The 19,892-nt window shown below is 36.4% G+C and overlaps 1 protein-coding gene across 1 annotated transcript in view; it reads right to left on the bottom strand.

The window, feature by feature from the left end:
* LOC116791060 (hornerin-like) overlaps nt 1-17,568 on the bottom strand; it is a 64,238-nt gene extending 46,670 nt beyond the window's left edge. Inside the window, exons 1-6 of the mRNA XM_032696724.1 lie at nt 17,471-17,568; nt 14,685-14,774; nt 5,744-6,027; nt 2,820-3,015; nt 555-691; nt 177-268 (exon numbers count right to left, since the gene is read on the bottom strand). Coding sequence (XP_032552615.1) covers nt 177-268; nt 555-691; nt 2,820-3,015; nt 5,744-5,773 — 455 coding nt within the window. The 5' untranslated portion in view covers nt 5,774-6,027; nt 14,685-14,774; nt 17,471-17,568. The remainder of the gene's footprint in view (nt 1-176; nt 269-554; nt 692-2,819; nt 3,016-5,743; nt 6,028-14,684; nt 14,775-17,470) is intronic.
* Nucleotides 17,569-19,892: the final 2,324 nt, after the last annotated feature.

Below are 19,892 nucleotides of genomic sequence, written 5' to 3'. Positions count from 1 at the left end.
ATCTTGAAATGGAAATCATATCATTCAATAGACAGTGGGAATTTATGACAAACTATGAAAAAAAGTATGATGGTGGCAAGACAAGAACATCAGAAACAAAAACACATCTCAAAATAATCCATAGAAATAAAATTTCCGGGGGAAAAAATAAATAAAAAAGAAAAACAGTTATTTACATAAATTGAAGCTCTCCAACATCATGCGGAGCAATCCATGTTGTTGTAACTTTCTGTTTCACATCTGAATTTGCATGACTTACTGCTGAATTCTGCAATTAAAAATAAATAGATATATAAGATGCAAAAGTGATTTTGCCTATATTATTAAGGGAACTGTCTCTGCTACAAAAGGTAACACTGATGTCCTCCAAAAAAGCCAAGTAGTTTCTACGTTAGATTCATATCACATATAGAGGATGCATGTAGTTCTTGAAAAAGTCTAATTTTTTTAACCTCTTCTGATGAAGTAGCTTTGCCATATAAAAAATGCTCACTATTTCTATTATTTAAAAGAAAACCAAGGTTAATTAAGTATTCCAAAGACTGAGCACATACCGTCATATTATGACATTCCAAGCCTTTGGTGTTTGGATCTGTAATTTTAAAAGTACCAACAGGAGTATCTCCATCTATTTCTCGAGCTTGTAGATTAAATCCTTTAAAACCAGCTTCTCCAAGTGCTTCTAGAGTCACTGTGAAAAGAGACATTTTGAGAAATTTAAGTTTTATACGCTACTAAAACCTCCTAAATGTGTAACATCTAATTCCTCCAAGACACAAGACTACACGTGTACAATTTTAAAAACCAATTAAAAAGCTTTTCTTAATTATAAGGAGAATGACTATAAAGAAAAAATTTGGAGAGGGGCTTTTGTGTAAAGTAGCATGAAATTTTTCATTTACTGACAATTTTAAAAGGAATTCTGCTCTACCAAGTGATGAGTGGCCCTGCTGACCAAAAGATTATTTATTTTCTGTCTAATTAGGCCTACAAAGTCAAAATATCTACAGGAAAAAAAGAAATGCATTTCTTTCTATCTCTGTTTTAAAAGAAAAGATTAACTTTTTCGTAAGGCTGAATTGCAGACACATTTTTGTTAAAATGTATTACAACTGGAAAGAGAGAAACTAGACAGTTTTGTTTCATGTTCTATATTAAGTACAAAAAATCAATAATTATATGAGCTACCCAATTTTTCAACTTCTGTTACTGAAGGAGCTCAGAAAAATATGGCAAAGAGCAGTCTTCTGTTTTGTTTATATCCAAACAGAAATTAAATTTCAAAAGGCATAATCAAATTTTTTATGGTCTACTAAAACTTTGCTCTGCTACTTCCATTATTAGGCACTTTTGCAAATAAAATCAGAATAATGATTTATGCACAAAGGTTATGTGTAGTCATTAAAAATAAAGAGGGATGAACTGGAATGACACGGAAGTCAAGGCAAGGACCAATCCTACACTGATAATTAAACATTTCCAAACACCTGCATAATTAGCCTTCCAATTTGTTGTCAACTTTCAGCCTTAATTCAGTAATTTTCCCCAGGTCTCACAGAAGCAATGACATCCAGGACTTGAATGCAGTGCTAAATCAAGCAGAGATGAGACTATAAGAGTGCTGGCACATGGAACGCCATAGGCCAAACTGCAATATATTCAATGAAAGGGCAACCTAATGCAGCTCCCTCAGACCAGGTACTGGGTGCCCATGATTTGAAACAATAGAAAAGTAGTGGTAAAAATAAAAAAATTAAAAAGGAGGGGAAAAAAGGTAAGGTTAGTAGCATCTGGGATTCAATATTTTGTCATGGTAAATTCCATTTAACCTCACAGAACAGTCTGCATGCACTTAAATCAACCCACCATTTTTCTGTCAATAGTATTCTAAAAGTAGCTATCTGTAATCAAACCGCCCTCCCATCCTTGAAGGAGCTATTCACATGTTTTTCCAAGAATGGCAGCTATATTAGGGCTCTGATGCTTCTCCGTTCTTTTCCCCCTATATATCACTCTCTATGGAAGCCACATTCATGCTACATGGTTCAAGTAAAACAGCATCCAGTAGCTACTTAGTGAATAATGCTCTTTTTCAGCTACTGAGATACAAAACCAGACATGTAACAGGTTACAACGCTCTTCCACTTCCATGCTCCTTGTAGCATGAATGGTCAGAAAAAGAAGCATTCACAAGTCACTTGAAGTGTGACAGCACCATGAGATGGTATCACAGTGTGGAGAAACAAGGCTGTTAAGGTGTCTCATCCAGAGAGCAATTTAGGATTAGGAAGATAAAAAGGTGGTTTAAACCACAATAGCTCCACCCCCTGCAATTTGATAAAATCTGGGATACAGTTCTTAGAAGGATGACTCAAAGTGTCTCACTCTTGAGTTGTCTCATACTGCGTCCTGAATTTTTATTTTCCTGAAAGATGACAGCATATGAACAACTAATGAGTAGGATCCCTTTGTATTGCAGAGGCCTGGTTCAACTGCAAATACTCAAATACAAGGTTAATGAGCAACTAATTATTAGTCCAGTTTGGCCAGCTGTCCCATTTAATTTTAATTTTGTTACAAAAATTACAGCATGCAATTAAGATATATTTATTAGATGGAAAAAAGAAAAAAGAAAGAATACATTTTGAGTTATACATACATATATAAAAACATCTAAAAAATAATAATGTATCAGGTATAGATGAACAAGATTGAAGTAAAGAAGTAAATTATCTAGACTGAGAGGGAAATGGGGGAATTTTTATGAAGACTGGTATTTCTGGAAGACATGAAGATGTTATATTGTTGAGGTTATTTACCTTGGATTTCATTTCCTGGCTCAAAGTTATCAAAAGATACAGCAATAATATATGGTGGTGCAGATGTCTGTGGTTCAGTTTCATAGTTTGGTAACAGAGAATCACAATCGATTGAGGTGTTTGTCTGTGGAAAACTGAGGATTCCAGGCAAAAATACCCCACAGAACAAAAAAACAAAGCAGGAGGGTCTCCTCATCTGTAGAACAAAAAGACAATATAGTTCATAGTAACTTCTTTTTAGTAGTTGCCATGTTTGAGAAATATTGGCTTTTCTCCAGGACAGGAAACAGAACAAGCCTAGAAAGCTGCACTTTCTTTGCATTCACATATTTTGAAAAGAATACATTAAAGTAAAATACTTCTATACACTGGCAGAACAATGCAATAAGAGGCATAAATAATTTCATTTTAAAGTACTGAATTATTAATGGAACTTTAAATTCTCTGGTTACATGACAGCAATCCATTAACAGCCACGTCTGCTGCATTACACCTTTGAACTGGAGAAGTCTTTAAACAAAGTTCCTCGTTGTTGCATTGGCACATTTAGCTCAGCTCCTTGATTATTCAACAACTGAGATGCAATCCTTGCTCTCTCAAACTGTAGATATAACCATGACTAGCATGCTCTCTTTTGACTGCTTTCCCTATTCCCAATTCCAAAATACAGTCAAGAAATATATTCAAATGCCCCAGAGAACTCTTGAAGTTTTTCAAAGTGTTTGATTCTTGAAGGACTTAACAACAGACTTCTGCAAAATCCTCTGGAACTTCTAAACAATTTAAAAATACTAAATTGCTAGTGTATGTTTCCTATGGGCAAAGAATAAACTATACCCAGTACAGAAACACACAAAATGTAACTAAGAGGCAGGACTGAAGTCCAGCCTTCAAGGACTGTCTGTGAAAAGAAGACATATTTTCTTCATAATTCACTTGTAGTACTGACACTGATTGTAAACCGTTTCCAAGAAAAAAAGGAAACATTTCCCAATAGTATTCTCAGTTGTTTAATATCAGATTTTATGGCCCATGTTCAAAGTCTAAACATTCAACCATGGCACCACATAATTTGCCAGGCCATTACATCTTATGAATAACTCACTGTTCCAGCTACAAAAATGCTGATACAACTGTTAAATCACAAGAAGTATTTAGTAATGCTATTTTACATGCTGTCTGCTACAGGATTGGCTTATGTGACACGGACAGTAACAGAAAGAATGGAGATACTTAGTTGAGATTTTCTAAAGCATTTCAAACACCATTTAAGAGATATGTTCAATTTGTATCATCTACCTGTGTGTCTTAATTTGTGCATGAACGTGTAAGGCCATTGGTTTTGCATGTGCTAGTGAAATAAGTAACAGAAGCGTCTGGAAGCAAGGTAAAAATACACAATTCCAAACACCCATGTACTTAACTCTGAACTTAATCAAAATTTTAAAAAGCTACTGAGTCAGCAAGTAATAAAACAGATGACTGTGAAGTGTTGAAAAATTTCCTATAGGAGGAGGAGGAGGTAGGTTTGCATGGTGTCACAACCAGTCAGTGCAGCAATCAGGAAAGCGATATAAGCAAGTTAACGTGTCTTTAAAGCAGATGAAGACTGTTCCTCTCCAAAGTCTCATCAAAGTGTCACTTAAATGGGATCCTGGTAAGCATTATGTTTTGGTATCAGTATGCTGGGTGTGGTTATCCAATCTCTCATGACGATTTTGACATGGCCCACCTCTAATTAAGTTTTAAATACAGCATGTAGGTGCTATTATATCAACAGACGTGGTAAACAGTGATTTAATATGAACCTGTCCATATGTTGTTGAAATCTTTGTCTGACTCATGGAGAGATGGAAAAAAAATCTGTTTCTAATTAGATGTTCTGTTTCAAAGCACAAAGTCCTTAGTTTAGCTAGGATTGGAAAATTGGCTGCAGCTGCACTCTGCCACAAAAGAAAACCAGTCTGAAACCTCCTTTCCTCTTTTTCTAGCTAGAAAAGAACCAGAAACACATGCACAACAAGTTGAAACACGGCTGAGATGCCTTCTCTTTGCATCAGCTCTCTGATTTAACAGTTCAAGAGGCATTCAAAGAGTCTAATCATGCCATCTTTTGGAACTAGGTTTTAGATGAGGAAGAGATATAGTGTCTTACAAAATTCCAAGTCCAGACTTGAGACAAAATAACTTCCATGAGCCCTGAGTTCCAATACATATTTAATGCAGTCATGTTATCTTGCACCACAAATTTACCTTTTCTCCAAGAAAAATGTAAAGAAACAAAAAGTAAATATTTATATAATAGAAGCATAGGGAATATTTATAAAATAGAAGCATAAGAATATTATTTTCAAGCTTCTAATTGGGTATACTTATGAAAAATAAACTGTATCTCCAGTTCCTTCATCTAATGGAAAAATTCTAATTATTTTTTATCACAGGTTCAAACCTTTCTTCCTATGAGTCTATGTGCCCCTCATCACCACCTGAGCTGCTACCTTAAGAATCCTCTTCCATATTTAGTCTAACACGACTTCAGGCCAACAATTAAGTACCTGAGTGATACTTAGCTACTGTATTCAAAGTCTACCGGACTCAGGAAGAGACACTTCAGTGGTTTGCCCCTCCAGAGCCTTGGGCAACCTTCTGAATAGAGACAAAAATTGTTTTAACAGCTTTTAAATATAGAACATTTAATGAATATGATAAATACCTTTCTGTAATTTGAAAAACACAGTCCTGGCAAGTCCTGCAAACAGTTTAAGACTAAGTCCCGTATACCCCTTTCTAATGATACTCTTATGATTATTTTCTCTTCTCTTCTCCTAGACACTCTTGATGAGCCACAGACTTAGTCTTTAGCCTTTGAGAATAAGTATCCCCAGCTGGTGTGCACCCTCTCCACCACATCCCCACCAACACACCTTATCGACCAAGTGTTGATGCGTGGGCATCCTCCAGTCCCTCTGTGGTCAATGTGGAGGAGCTGCAGCCGTGCAGTGCAGGTGTCCCAGGAAGATGAGAGAGAGGAGATGGAAGGCTTGGCCAATCCGTGGCAGGGCGGGGAACCAGTGCGGCCAATCCGGGCCAACTGTGCATCAGCCGTGGAAATTGGGACACCACAGGTGGGACTGTCCTGCCCAGAGCTGGTGGTGACAACACACTCCTCACAGGTGAGTCACGCCCCCTCTGACCTTTATCTAGGCATCTGGCATAGGAAGGGCTTCTGAGGGCTGGTAGCCTAACCTAGTATGTCGACTAAAATCTACAGAATTATGCTATACAAAAACCACCTTACTAATATTTCCTGAGAAATTCCAGTAAAATATTTACATTAGTCTGTTACCTGAGAGTATTCTGCTGCTGGTTTTTTACTTTTTTACTCCTCTCTTACAGTTGGAAAAGACATGGAAAATTCCAATCATTGTAGTACTGCCAAACATTTTCTCATAGCAAAGAGTTAATGAGGCTGTTTCATCCTATGTACCTTGAGGGAAGGAACTGAAGTGACCTGTATTCAAAACTAATTTTTTTTTTTCTTTTCAGAAGCATTTCCATAAGGTCTCTACTGAAGATGGGGAGAAGTCCAAAGGCTGGATGATATATACAATAGAATAGAATATTTTCAGTTGGACGGGATCCACAGTCATCAATCTAGTCCAACTGCCTGACCACTTCAGGCAAGAGACAAAGCATGTTGTTAAGGGCATTGTCCAAATACCTCTTAAACACTGACAGGCTTGAGGCATTGACCACCTCTCTGTTCCAGTGCATGACCACCCTCGTAAAGAAATGCTTCCCAATGTCCCGCCCGAACCTTCCTGGCACAGCGTTGAACCATTCCCACAAGTCCTATCACTGGATACCAGGGTGAAGAGATCAGCACCTCCCTCTCCACTTCCCCTCCTAAGGAAGTTGCAGAGGGCAATGAGGTCATCCCTCAGCCTCCTTTTTTCCAAACTAGACAAGCCCAAAGTCCTTTGCTCTTCCTCAGAGGACGTTCCTTCCAGCCCTTTCACTGGCTTTGTTGCCCTTCTCAGGACACATTCAAAGACCTTAACAATATGACACACATTCCTATTTAATCAGGGAATTCTGTGATTCTATGATACCAGGAAATCCATGAACAAAAGACTGTTCACAAGAACCTTCTTTAATTCCTTGATATTTGTGCACTTAAAATATATTTTAAGAACATTATCCATTTTTAAGATTCAGTGCATCTAACTAACTGTATTCTCTTTCAGTTAATCACTTCTAATTAATGAGTAGCATTTTATTTACATTGTTCCATTATGAAATACATTGTTTCCTATCTGCTGCGATCCATTGGGGAAGAGATTATAATCCTTTTTTTCTTACTATACCACCAAGCTTACCATTAATACCAATGTTATAAATAGCAATGAAAAATCATACTGCACACCACAAATGCAACAGCATACCGGTAACACCACCAAATAAATTACACAGTAAAGGAATGTCAACTGCTCACACTAGAAACACATAACTAAAGAGATGGGATCTCACAAATGCATGTATGCAAGACCTCCCTCACTCCCAGCTAGGAGATACTGAGAGGTAAGGAGAGGGATTAGAACTATTTCTCCAGGCTACTCTGAGCAGCAGTGAGTACTCTATGAATATTTGATTTGACAGGCAGATAGATAAATGTCAGGCAATGAATTGCTGTAATCTTGGTAATATGTTTATAAAGAGGCATAGATAAGCAATGTACTTCTGCTGGCTGTAGTGCTAATAAAATCCTACATTAAATAAGCTGGTAAGGACTCAGACCATTAGTTTACAGTGTGAGAGCTGTAAACCTGCGTCCCTCTTACACAACGTACTGTTTGCGGTTTGTTTCAAAGGAACAGTATTCCCATGGAATCAAACATGGAACACTTATTCAGTATTAATTTACCCATACTGCAGAATTGCCAATTAAAAAAAAAAAGTCTTTTTCAGGTCTCTACACTTGAAAGGACAATTTTGAGATCATAAATTAAATACCATCTGAACAAGTGGTGAACTCCTGACTCTAGTGAAACCATGATTACAAAGTTTGCTATGTACTCAAACTACTGTGCCAGTACAGATCAACACTGCTGTACGCCCATGGACTTCCCTGCTGCTTGGAATGCAAATTCTCGTGGGAATATTAGCTTTTTTTTTTTTTTTTAAGATCTCAGATTGTATGGTAACCCATATAGAGTTAGCTGGTCTTCCTTTAAAATAATCACATTAGAACAAGCCAGGGAACATGGCAGAGACGCCAGAGTCCAGAACACTGAAAGGAAGGGGATGCCTACTGGGAAGTGCATTAAAATTTTAAAGAGTACGTGATGGACAAATAGGAAGCCAGCTACTCACCTAAGTAAAAGACTATCTTCTGGAACAAAGGACTGAAAACTCTGTCAGATTTTCCTAGAACTCTTTTGTTTCCATTTAAAACTTGTTTCAACCAGATCAGACAAAGCAGCCCGGTTCCTTCTTCCTCACGGACATTAGGACCTCCAACCTCCTTCATGACCTTCAACAGCTTTACACTTACTCTCTGCAACACCTGAGCCAAAGATTATTTTTGTTCTAGCAGTTTACATTTCAACTGGAAATGCTAGAAAGCATAACAAAGCTTCAGCTAATGTCAACAGACATACATGTATAACAAGGTAAAATATGTGAGAGTTATTTTCACCAGGGTCTGGTATCCTTATCAAACTGATTTGCTGTTTCTGGTACGCAGTGTTGATACACCACTGAGTCTTGGACTGCGCAGAACAGACAAACTATTTGCTTGGATATATCAGGTGTGCTGGAGACAATGAATGGTACAATGGTAGCTACTCCAAAATTGTTTCAGAGAAAATGTGCAAAACAAGTGGTCTTACAGTATGAAGTGTTGAGTTTAGAACCATAGACATCTTTTGTTATGTAGTTCAAACTGATTCTATGGAACAACAAAAGCTAGTAGGAAGGGAGATAAACTTAATTTCTTCCAAACACTATTTTTCATAATTCTGAAAAAGAAAACAATAATTTCTGAACATCCTTTACTCCTCTTAAGTGCCAGCTGCCTTGCCAAATTCTCCCAGTCTTTTTTTTTGTTTCCCTCTTACTCAAACAGGGAAGACCATGAATAATCCCTATAAATGTTAAAAATAAAATTTGCTCTCCTGACATCTATATTGACAACATGAGAAACCTCTGAAACATCCCACATTTCATCTCCAAATGAAAGTGGTTTCCTCAGTGTACAGTATTAGTGCTATAAGAGGATGTTATCATTGCTGCAATCCTCCAGCATACTTTCTGTGTATAACTCGTAAGCACTCAACTGAAGTTGTTTTGAAACACATTCTAGTCTAAATTTAGAGGTGAGGATTCTTAATAGCTATATGAATTGTATCAAAATTATTAAATGAAGAGATAGATTTATTTACTTTTCCTTCAAGAACAGTGTCTTCTACCTTATAGTAGCATGTCAGTATTTATATCCTGTTTCCAAGGCCTTCAAATATTGCCACATTTTTTATAATAAAAGCAACATTTTGCTTCCTATGCTCAATAAATAGATTCCCTTCTTAAAAATGCACCAACATACCATACAGTAGAACTACATATTGCTCAAAATAGCTCTAGCTGTAAATATAGTGTTACTCCTCAGAAAAATAATATTACATTAAAACAGTACATTGTAAAAGCCAACTAAAATTTACATAGTATATTTTGCACTCTTAAGGAAATATATTAAATGTATTCTCAATAAATACTGCTTCTGATAATTCAGAAAATCACATTTTTCTAGGAAAAAAAAAAAAGATGAAAGTTACCATTTTCCACATATTAAAAAAATTCAACTCCTTTTTGTCTTTAATTTCTTGTCTTTGCTCATGCTAGCACTTTTCCTGTCTGAATTAAACCCTGCCAACATTAGTGTAAGTCTGATACTCCATAAATAACAAAAATGGTTCACACCCTGAAAGTCCTACTTAGATGATGTGAGAGCCTTACATGAGAATTAGTGACCAAAAAAGAGGTTTGACTTGACTACAAAAGAGTAGGAAGGGAGAGATCAAATGGATTACTTCTACCAAACCTTTTATGCCACAGTAGATGTGAGGGCAAACAAGACTGTGCATAGCTTATCGTGGCCCTACATTTGTGTGCTGCTCAGGAGAAACCCCTGACATGAGCAGCACATGCAACAGCAATGACATATGAACATTGCATCACCTTATCTCATGCATTGTGCAAGCTAACAAACACTATTGTCCCTATGTGCTTTTAAGGTGAGTGCTTAGGTGTGGCTGCAAATTTATGCAATGCTTCATATAATGTGGCTACCATTTGTTTGTGGTTTACCAGACTCTAAATTCAGATTTAAGTAAACCTAAACATCTGTCAGTGGAATTGAAGACATGATAGTAGAGGGATTCCACTACCAAAATATGCAGTCCAAAAGAAAAGTGGAGTCTTAACATTAACAATCAAAATTCACTGTTTTCACAGTCACAGAGAAGTTAAATGGTCTCCCTTATACACATCACCTACTGGTATTACTGAAACATTCTCTTTTAATGTAATTTGTATTTATAGATCCAGAATCTTTCAAGTACAATTTAAATATGTTTACAGGCTAATCAGAAGTCCCTGTGGCCTAGAGAACTCCCCTGCATAGTAGAGTTAATGCAATGCACATATGCATGTGCAGTCCACTTGTGAGTGAGCAGCGAGGGTTCAGAAATGTAAATTCAGCTTTAGAGCTTCTACCAATCCAAGAGTATTGGCTCAAAAATTGCATTAGCTAAATGATACAAAACTGACTGGTATAAACTCACTTTGCTGGTGCACCCTCATTCCTTCAAAAATTCTGGCTGCTTAGGCTAATTGAATTTTGGTTAATTTGATAGACACATGTCTGTAACTGACACCTGTGAAATCTGCACTACTGTGTGATCAAACAAGGCATGGATCTGTTATTAATAAGCATAGGGCTGCAGCTTATAAGAGTTTCTTTCAATCTCTTAAGCAAAGAAGGAGATGCTCTTACTAGTGGATATTCCTTTGGAATTCAAAATCAACTTTAAACACTTGCTATCCACTTCTTCAAAACTGTAACTAAAGGAAGTTTGTTACTTATCAATCTATACAGGTTGTTCCTAGATAAGAGAATGTGATTGTAGATTTGAGGAGTTACAGGTTCATCATTTACGGAAGCTAAAAAGCAGTCATCTTTGAAAGAAGCATACTTTTTTGATAGGAAGACAGGTTGTCTAATTTTGTCTAATAACATTTGCACAACTACTTGAATAGAAGAGCATAAAGGAAGCAGAGGAAAGAGGGAAGGTATGATGGGCTCATGTGGTTTCTAATAAGAGCAGATTTCCAAGAAATAGCCTGTTAATAATATATTTTCCAGGACATGATCAACAAGGTATCTGATATTTGTTTCCAGCAACAAATCATAACATTTCCACTGCATTTTTTCTATTTGTCTCTCAACACACCTTGCAAACAGTAATGAAGTAATCCCCACAGCTTCTTGTGAGGCAGGGAAGTATTATTGTTTGTACCTAATTCTGCAGATGAGGAAACCAAGTCACAGAGGGATTAAATGACTCGGCCAAGGTCATATAGAAAGTCTTCTGCCACTCATGGTATGCGTCAGTCCTTGTCAGCACTCAGTGACGCTCCCCGAAGAGTTCACTCAACCCCTTTCTCTGCGTAGGCCAGCACCTTTAAGATTTCATAAGTATCATCTTCCACCCTAACCTTGACTGAAAGAAGAAACTTCATCAGCCCAGGTCAGAGTCAGGCTGAGCATGATCCCCAGTTAATGGTTTTCTTTATGTCTCATTAGGACTCCTGATTATCTCCAGGATTCTACTTTATTTTCACTTCTGCCAGGAATTCCTCCTAATTGACTCTTCTAATTTAAAACTAAGCAGCTAAGCAGGATAATATCCATACAATAAATACATCAGTAATTATTTTCAAAGATTCATATATATTTCTCTCAGGACATAAACCTTCCCATTTCTATTCCTGTACTTAAAACCCTCCACCTTCCTTTCCTATACAATATAAATTAGTTTAAAGTTTCATGAATTCATGTCATACTATGTGTGTACATATACATATATATACACACACACAGATAGCATAATACCTTCTGTATAGACAATGTTATACTATGGATGGGAATGCCTAAGTGTATAAAGCTTATAGTAAAAACTAGCAAGAATAATCTAAAAATATTAAAACACACACCCCAAAGTATTTCACTTCTAGAGTAACTTTCCAAACAAAATCTCTGATATATTTTATGTATAAGCATTTCTGTGATGCATTTCATATCTTATTATTTAATTGTGTGTTTACGTATCAGAACAGTTAGTGGATTTAATTTGGGTGATTTCTTTGGGTGTGAAAAACTCAACTGCACATCATGTGTGACCCACACAGTGAACACTGCCTTTTGCTCAGTTTAAACAGAAATACTGAGATTCAGTCACAGCCAAATAAAAAAGCCCCATAATGACTCAACATGTTTAAGACTCAAGACCAGATCAACAGCCATTTCTTCTATGCTGGTCACATTAGGTTTCTGGTCCTACATAAAACTGCTGAGATCCCCCTCGCCCTTCCTCACCTTCAAATTGAGATCTAGGATTCTTGCATTCTCACCTGTTTCTACTTAAAAGCAATCCTATGCCAATAATAACACGTTTTTCTTTTACTGATTCAATAATTGAGCTTTTGAGTTCACTCATTAATAGTGTTGCTCCAAAACCAGAAGTGCCTTTTATTTGAGGACAAAAAGAGTAATTTTGTAAAAAAGAGAATAGGCATAAGAGCTGGAGGAGCTGCCATCTATTCCTTGCTCTGTCACAAATTTCCTGTATGACTCTAACAAGTCATTAATCTCTATATGCCTCATCTAGAAAATGGGATAATGACATTTAACTATTTCATTGGGAGGCTTAATGGTTGTGAAATGTGCTGAGCTCTTGGATGGAAAGAAGCTGCTGTCAGACTAAACAGTAATAGCATGATTATGTTTGGTGGGAAGTCACTTTGTAACATCAATATCACAATTCTGCATTACACAGACAAGACTGGCTAATCAAATGAATCACTTAGTGAGAAATTTGTGTTTTATTTCACTTGTGGTATCTGTTCATACTATCTGGACCCCAAAGTCCAGATGAGTTGTTAATGCACTGTAAGTCTGTGGAAAGAGACACCTTCCTTAGAAAATAACATATTCTTTCTCTAGTGTTAGAATCTAACTGCAAACATCAGCCTATCAAAGATTTAGAAACATGCCTATGAGCTTTGAAATGTGCTTCATATTAGTACATCCCACTATGTGACAGATCAGTCATAGAGAGTAGGACAAGTATTAGTTCCTTGTTGATTTTCCCTCTGATATTCTAGAAAACAATGGGTCTTAAGCTAACATATCCGGCACTCACATCCTCTTAGATGGGAATGCATCTGTGGATTCTGAACATATTTATGAAAAAATATTTAATTCATTCAGCCAGTGGAAACCACAGATGCTTAGAATCTCCAAAAAACCCCACTTAACCTATTTGAAACATCTCTCTGGATGACGGTATCTAATGTTAGATACACATACTCAGCAGTTCTAACTTCCTAAAGCTTTGTGTCTCTGCAGTGTCCCATCAATTTTGCTCGGTTTGGCTTCTTTTTAGGTTTATACTCCTTTAATTGAGAAGATGGTGTGATATCATATACTCTTCTAAACTGCTTTTGGCCATGAAAAATGTGATGACTATCTCCTACAACCTCAAAAAAATCATGCTGACAAAATCACTGGTAACGTATTTTTGGGCAACAATTTGAAACTAATGCTTCTGCTTCCACCATAGCAGTCCTCATTTCATTTGTGATAAGGGATTAATACTGGTCACCTAAATCCTCTGCCATGTTTTAATGTTGGCAAAAAGTCAATGAACATGTGTTGCTTCCTCCTTCAAATCGAACAATCACCTATGTAAATATATCTGTTTATATACACTGTTTGTAAATACCCAATACCTCACTACTGATACCTCAAAAAATCTTGATAAGCACACTCAGCATCTTGACTACATGAAATAACAAGCCTACCTTTTTACTTGAAAAAGGAGCTTAATCAAGCATTCCCTTTCACCAAATACATGCTATTAAAAAACAAGGAAGAACAGCAGTGTCACATAATTGGCAAAAGAGTATATAAGAGAAAGCTACTCCTATATCACCATGTACCAAAGGCATTCTCAAAGGTAAAGCATGGCTTTCATGGCATTACTAGGTATGGCATTATAATCATAGCAGAAATACAGTCTTCTAAAGGTAGTGGCACTACAAACTGTAGCACTGGTCCAATCAATTCACAATGCTTTAGAATCTAACTGAATTATCTCTAGGAAACATTTTCTGTCTGCAGGAGAGCCCTAGTTCAGGAAAAAGATAAGATCTTAGAATAATCATGAAATTCACATATTATTTGGTCAAACACAGAGCAACTACCTAGCTAAACAATATTTAAGATTTCAGTACACCATTTTGCAACAGTCTACTGAAATCCCTCCACAGCAATGCAGATGAATAAGGATCCTCTCACATCTGTCACATTTAATGATTTCATATCTAAAAGATCAAGAGATCCCACAACACCACACTGGTGGCCATTGAACTTCTGTATCATTGAAAAGTGAGTAATCCTGAGTGCAGTCAAAAGGTGTAATTTAAGTTGATTTGTAGGTGGTTGCTCTTTTCAGTTCCATCACCAAATGAGTTGATTCACATCAACCCATTGAAAACAAAAGACCAATTATGATATATATGTACCCAGAACTCTTCTAAGTGGGTCAGCAGGTTAAAATATTCATTCTGCAACCAGCATATTGGAAAACACACATGAGCTAATTAGGGGAAGTCCTGAAAAGAAGAAAAAAATTACCATTTACTATAGCAAATTTCAAAAACTCAATCAGAAGGAAGTTGAAATAGGAATTTGTAACACAGAACTACTGTGACTGTTTCTGCTTCGTAGTGTCTAAATAATACTAACTCCGTTAGTATCAGTATTATAAATAGATGACAAATTATGAATTATTATGTCAAGGTTACAAATTAGATGCAGGAATATCTGAATAGACTGCTCCATTTCTCTGACTGTTTTCTGCCTGTTTCTGTGCTCTGCCAACCCTTTGTGACAAGAAAAATTTTAATATATATTTCTGCTAAAGTGTTCAGTTCAGGCTCTTGCAAGACAAATGATAGGACATATACTACAGCAGACAGCATTAAGCCCCCAAAAACTCTTGAATTAACTTCACTCTAAATTTTAAAACAAGACGATTCACCTGTTTTACATATCGGTGAAAAATAGATGAACTGTGATGAGACCTATCCAACACCTAAAACTGATCACCCAGTAAAGCTGGGGCTTTTCTGGCATGTGTTTGTACTCTAGAATCTCTAGTTGTAAAATTACATCAGGGCATCTAAGTTCCAAACATTTACTTTCAGCAAAAGGAATGCAGCAACTGCTCTGTAAAAGCTGATCTCACTGACAGGTCTGTGCAAATCTACACTGGCTTACAACAACACAGAGATTTACAACTGAGAATGAGCCCTACTTTTAACTCAGAAGGCAGTGCCTGCCAGCAGGACCTAACACTCAGTGGAGAAAAATGTGATCTTGGCATGACTAAGGTAGGCATTAGAAGATATACAGCTGGGAGTGGATGAACTGGAATGGGCAAGGTTGAGAGTATTAAAATTTGGCCTATTTCTCCTACCAAAATGTTCACTGAATGATTTTACAGGGACCAGGTACCATACAGTTGGTATGTAAAAAATAGCAAAAATAAACCACTCTTCAAAAAAAGGGTTAGGAAGAAGAATGTGTATGACAAGTTCATGCAAATTATGAATTAAAAAATACAGGAAAATGTGATAAGGCATTTAAAGTATTAAAAGAAGAAGTTACAGTTTACTTATTTTCCCCTGAATCTTGCTCTTGAAATCTGTTTGGCTAGATCAGTGGAAAAAATGTGATATAATATTATGTATCAAGCCCAGATCATTCTCAAACTCCCCAGCTGATTATCTTTCCATCTGATTTGAACTGTGTGAAATTATAAAGGACATACCATACCATGCAGCTACTGAAACCACCGTGCCAAGACTGCAGAGCTCTTACATTGCTCAAACTCTGCCTTGCTAAGAAGGCAGAAGCATATAAGGGTTGAACTGAAAAGAGTAAAAGGGGAGAAAAGGAGCCAGAGAAGTCAAGTCACAGAACTGAGTCCCAGAAGTAAGAATTGTAAACAGTATGCAACTTCCACTTTAACACTTGCAAAGCTTCAGGTCTGAGTGACCCTAAAGTAGCTGGTCCCCTCTGAATTAAATTTGCTCTTTTTTCCTGTATCAATATTAAACATTTAATGGGTAACTATAGGAAGCTTATAACTTCAGAGCATAAAAATTAACTTTCATTATAAATCTTGTTTGTAACGTATGATGTTAATAACTTTAGAGTAGAAAAGTTTGCTGTCTTTATAATTCATACACACAATAGACCTCAAATTATAATGTCTATGTGGTTAGCTGCAAGGTACCTAATGTTTTGCACATTTATAATCTATTACTTCGAAAGAGTTTAAGTGTTGTCTAATTGTAGAGGGCCACTTTGCTGGAAGGGTTCCATACAAAGTTCAAGGGCTGACACTGACCTGTGTGGTGATGGCCTGGAGTCCTGGGGAAGTGGGATGTCCCTTAATTTAGTATGATGTAGTGAAGACACATCACAAAATTTTCTGACCTCTTGGTTAATGGTAACCTCAATTCTAACCCCCTTGCTGTGGAAACAGTAACTACCTGGATACACATGTTCCTCAGTACACCGTGGCTGCTGCATGCAAATGATGTGGAGACGAGAAAAAAATTGAACAAATTTAATGTTTAATTCTGGATAAATTCATTTGGAGGCATGCAACTGATAGGCTTTTGCCCAAAATAAAAAATACATAATGGAAACAAATTGAAAATATAATCATTATTGTAAATACTGAGAACAGGGACTATTATTTTTCAATAATATGGTTGAATTGTATGGTTGAATTTGCAATCCTGGATCTAATCTCAGTGCTTTTGCTTTTCTAGCTAAAGAAAAGCTTTCCTGCTGTAGAACTCCCTCCCACCAACACTGAGATTGGACCAAAATGTAATGGTTCCAGGTTTGGCTTAGGATGGTAGCTACTTAGGATGTTAGGATCTGCAATGTCACTTAGGGGAATGACAAACTGGACTTCTTGTAAGTAGTTGAGAGAGATATTTCACACAATTAAATAACAACTTATTAGAATTGCTAATCTATTTCAAAAAATGCTAATAATATTAAATTTGAGCAGTATTTTCCACTTACCACTAGAACAGGAAACATGTTTGAATGCCTTCAAGACACAAACTTCTAGGTATGTTCTTACTTTAGTCAGACCCATTTTGACCTTCCTTTTGTATATCAGAAATTTTGTGAAATTTTCATCTATTTTTCACTATGACGAAAAGTTTGGGACAATGCAACCATGAGCTTATTAGTGCAACATGGGAGCAGGTTTAATCCTCACCATCCTAAAGAAGTAGTGGTCCAGTACAGCCCTGAATTTCTGCCTAAGCAAACATGAATAACAACTGAGATAATCTCCAAAATCAGGAAAAAAGACAAAAAATACGGGTAAATGGCTGGAAATTGCATATACTTAAGTCTCAGTCTCCAGTATTTAACAACCACAGAAACCCAGAAACTAAAATGGAAAGTGTAGCATTAGTGGCACTCTGATTCCAACTAGCCACAGTTATTTATTTTGAGAGAGAATATAGAAAGAGGAGGGAGGGATTTGTTAGGGAGCCAAGGGAGTGTTTCATGTTTCATCATATCCTGTTTTCAACACTTTCCTTAAGCTTACCCTACAATTAATATTAGGAACAGATCTTGCAGCAGCCTAAGGATATTTGCTCTTTCCTGGATTTGTGCTGTAGAATCTCACACTGAACTGATGATAATTCTAAACAATAAACTTTTTTCAAGTTCATCAATAAAGCAAATTATCTGCTGCATTCCAAAGTTCTGGATGACATCATTAGTCTTCAGTTGGACTGACCTATGACCTATTGATATTATATTGGAGCTTAGAATGAGAAAAAATTAAATCTTTCAGAAATTGTTTGCTTGACACACAGAAATCCAGTGGGTCATACAAAACTGAAGTGCTAATGAACAATGAAAATTAAAAGCATAGCATATACTATATGAGGGCCTAATGTAACTTTTATTAGCAAGGCTAAAACTTACAGACTATCTGTAGAGCACATTTGGTGTATTGGAAAGACTAGAGGCAAATTTATAAGAACAGATTCAGCTATTTCTTAGAGTATTTTTCCTAACAAAAGTATTTCTAGAAAAGTAAAAAAAGGTTGAATTTAATGTGAAAGAAAATGTACCATTAAGTGAGCTAAAGTTTAAAGTGGTTGCTTTTTTCCGGTATTGGATAAAACTAAGTTCCTAAAATTGAAGCTTGGGAAGCAGTAACAGCAATATCACTTATAGTACCAGGGGATAATGGTAATTATACTCTCCACTTGCAAGCATAGCAAAATGATACCTAGTGTTACAAAATAGGAGGGTGTCTGCTTCCATTTATTTGGTAATCTAGATGAAGGACCCTTCTTTGCTCAGAAATAATGGGACAGGAGAGGTGTGGATACACTTATATACACAAAGAAGACTATTTATTTATATGGCTTGGGAAACAAGAAGTTAGGTGTGCCAGGCTTGAGCAACACCTATTATCATTTCTGCAGATAGCTTACTACACTGAAATCAGTCCTGTGATAATTATTTCAGGACTTGATTAAGTGGCATTGCATCATAATTCCATTTTCTACTTCATATCCAAACCATTTTTGCAGTTCCCAAAGTAGATTCATCCTGAAGCACTTGACAGTAATACGGTGACAGTAATACGGTGCTTTCAGAAAGTGGTAAGGAAGAACAGAAATGACTGAGGGAGAGGCAGGTGACACTGATCAGTGGCACTGCACATGGCACACTTATTCTTTAATGATAAAGTATGAAAAGTCTGATGCATACCAATATCTGAACATGGCTAGGTTGGTAACTGAAAATAACAATAACTGTTTCATCTCCATTTATTCATAATTTTTTTGAAGTATCAGAAGAAAAAACTTGCTGAGTGGCTCAACTAGTTAATTTATAGAAACAAAAATTTCTCAATGACTTGGAACAAGAGCCATTTCTTGGATGTGAGATACTTTCATGTTTTAGGCATGAGCTCTTCGTAGCAAAGCTAAATTTACTATTGCTAGCAGTCAATAATTTCCCTATATCCTCAGCTTGTGAGCTACTTCTAGACTATCCAACAGAACATTATTATGCAAGAAATCATATACTTACACTAACTTGACATATTTTTAAAACCAATGTATAAAATGGTTAGTTAGGAACTAAAATTTCATCTGCATCTTCACCAAGCTTTCATAAGCCAAACATAACTCAAATATACAGACCTTTTTTTAATTTACAGTTATTATTATTGGATTACTTCTAGAACTTCTGGTGCTTGAAACTATGTATAAGATTAAAGACTCTGACTTAACATTTTTAAAAAATGACCACTTAAGTAATAATTTCTGTGAAATACAGATGCAGCAACTGGAACAACAGAGGAAAGAATAACTGAAGAAAATGGTTTTGCTATGGCCTCTTTTCTCAGAGAAGCATTCCATTCCCACCACAATAGCAATGATTTTTTAGAAAAAATACAGAAACAAAATAACAACTAGAACAGAGCAGTTCTAGAAAGACAGCATCCACAGAAGGTTTGCCCCTACATTAGAGATTCTGGAAACAATACTATCATTGTTACCTGATTGCTCCTGAGAAATTAATCATGCTAGCTGCACTGTTGTTTTCTGTAAAACCCAATCACCAGTAGAATCTTCAGCCTTATAAATCAAAGAGATTCATAA

This window comes from Chiroxiphia lanceolata, chromosome 9 (assembly GCF_009829145.1).
Source record: "Chiroxiphia lanceolata isolate bChiLan1 chromosome 9, bChiLan1.pri, whole genome shotgun sequence".
Classification (NCBI taxonomy): domain Eukaryota; kingdom Metazoa; phylum Chordata; class Aves; order Passeriformes; family Pipridae; genus Chiroxiphia; species Chiroxiphia lanceolata.
The sequence above is the reverse complement of the archived record's forward strand: the minus strand, read 5'-3'. Positions and strand labels throughout refer to the sequence as shown.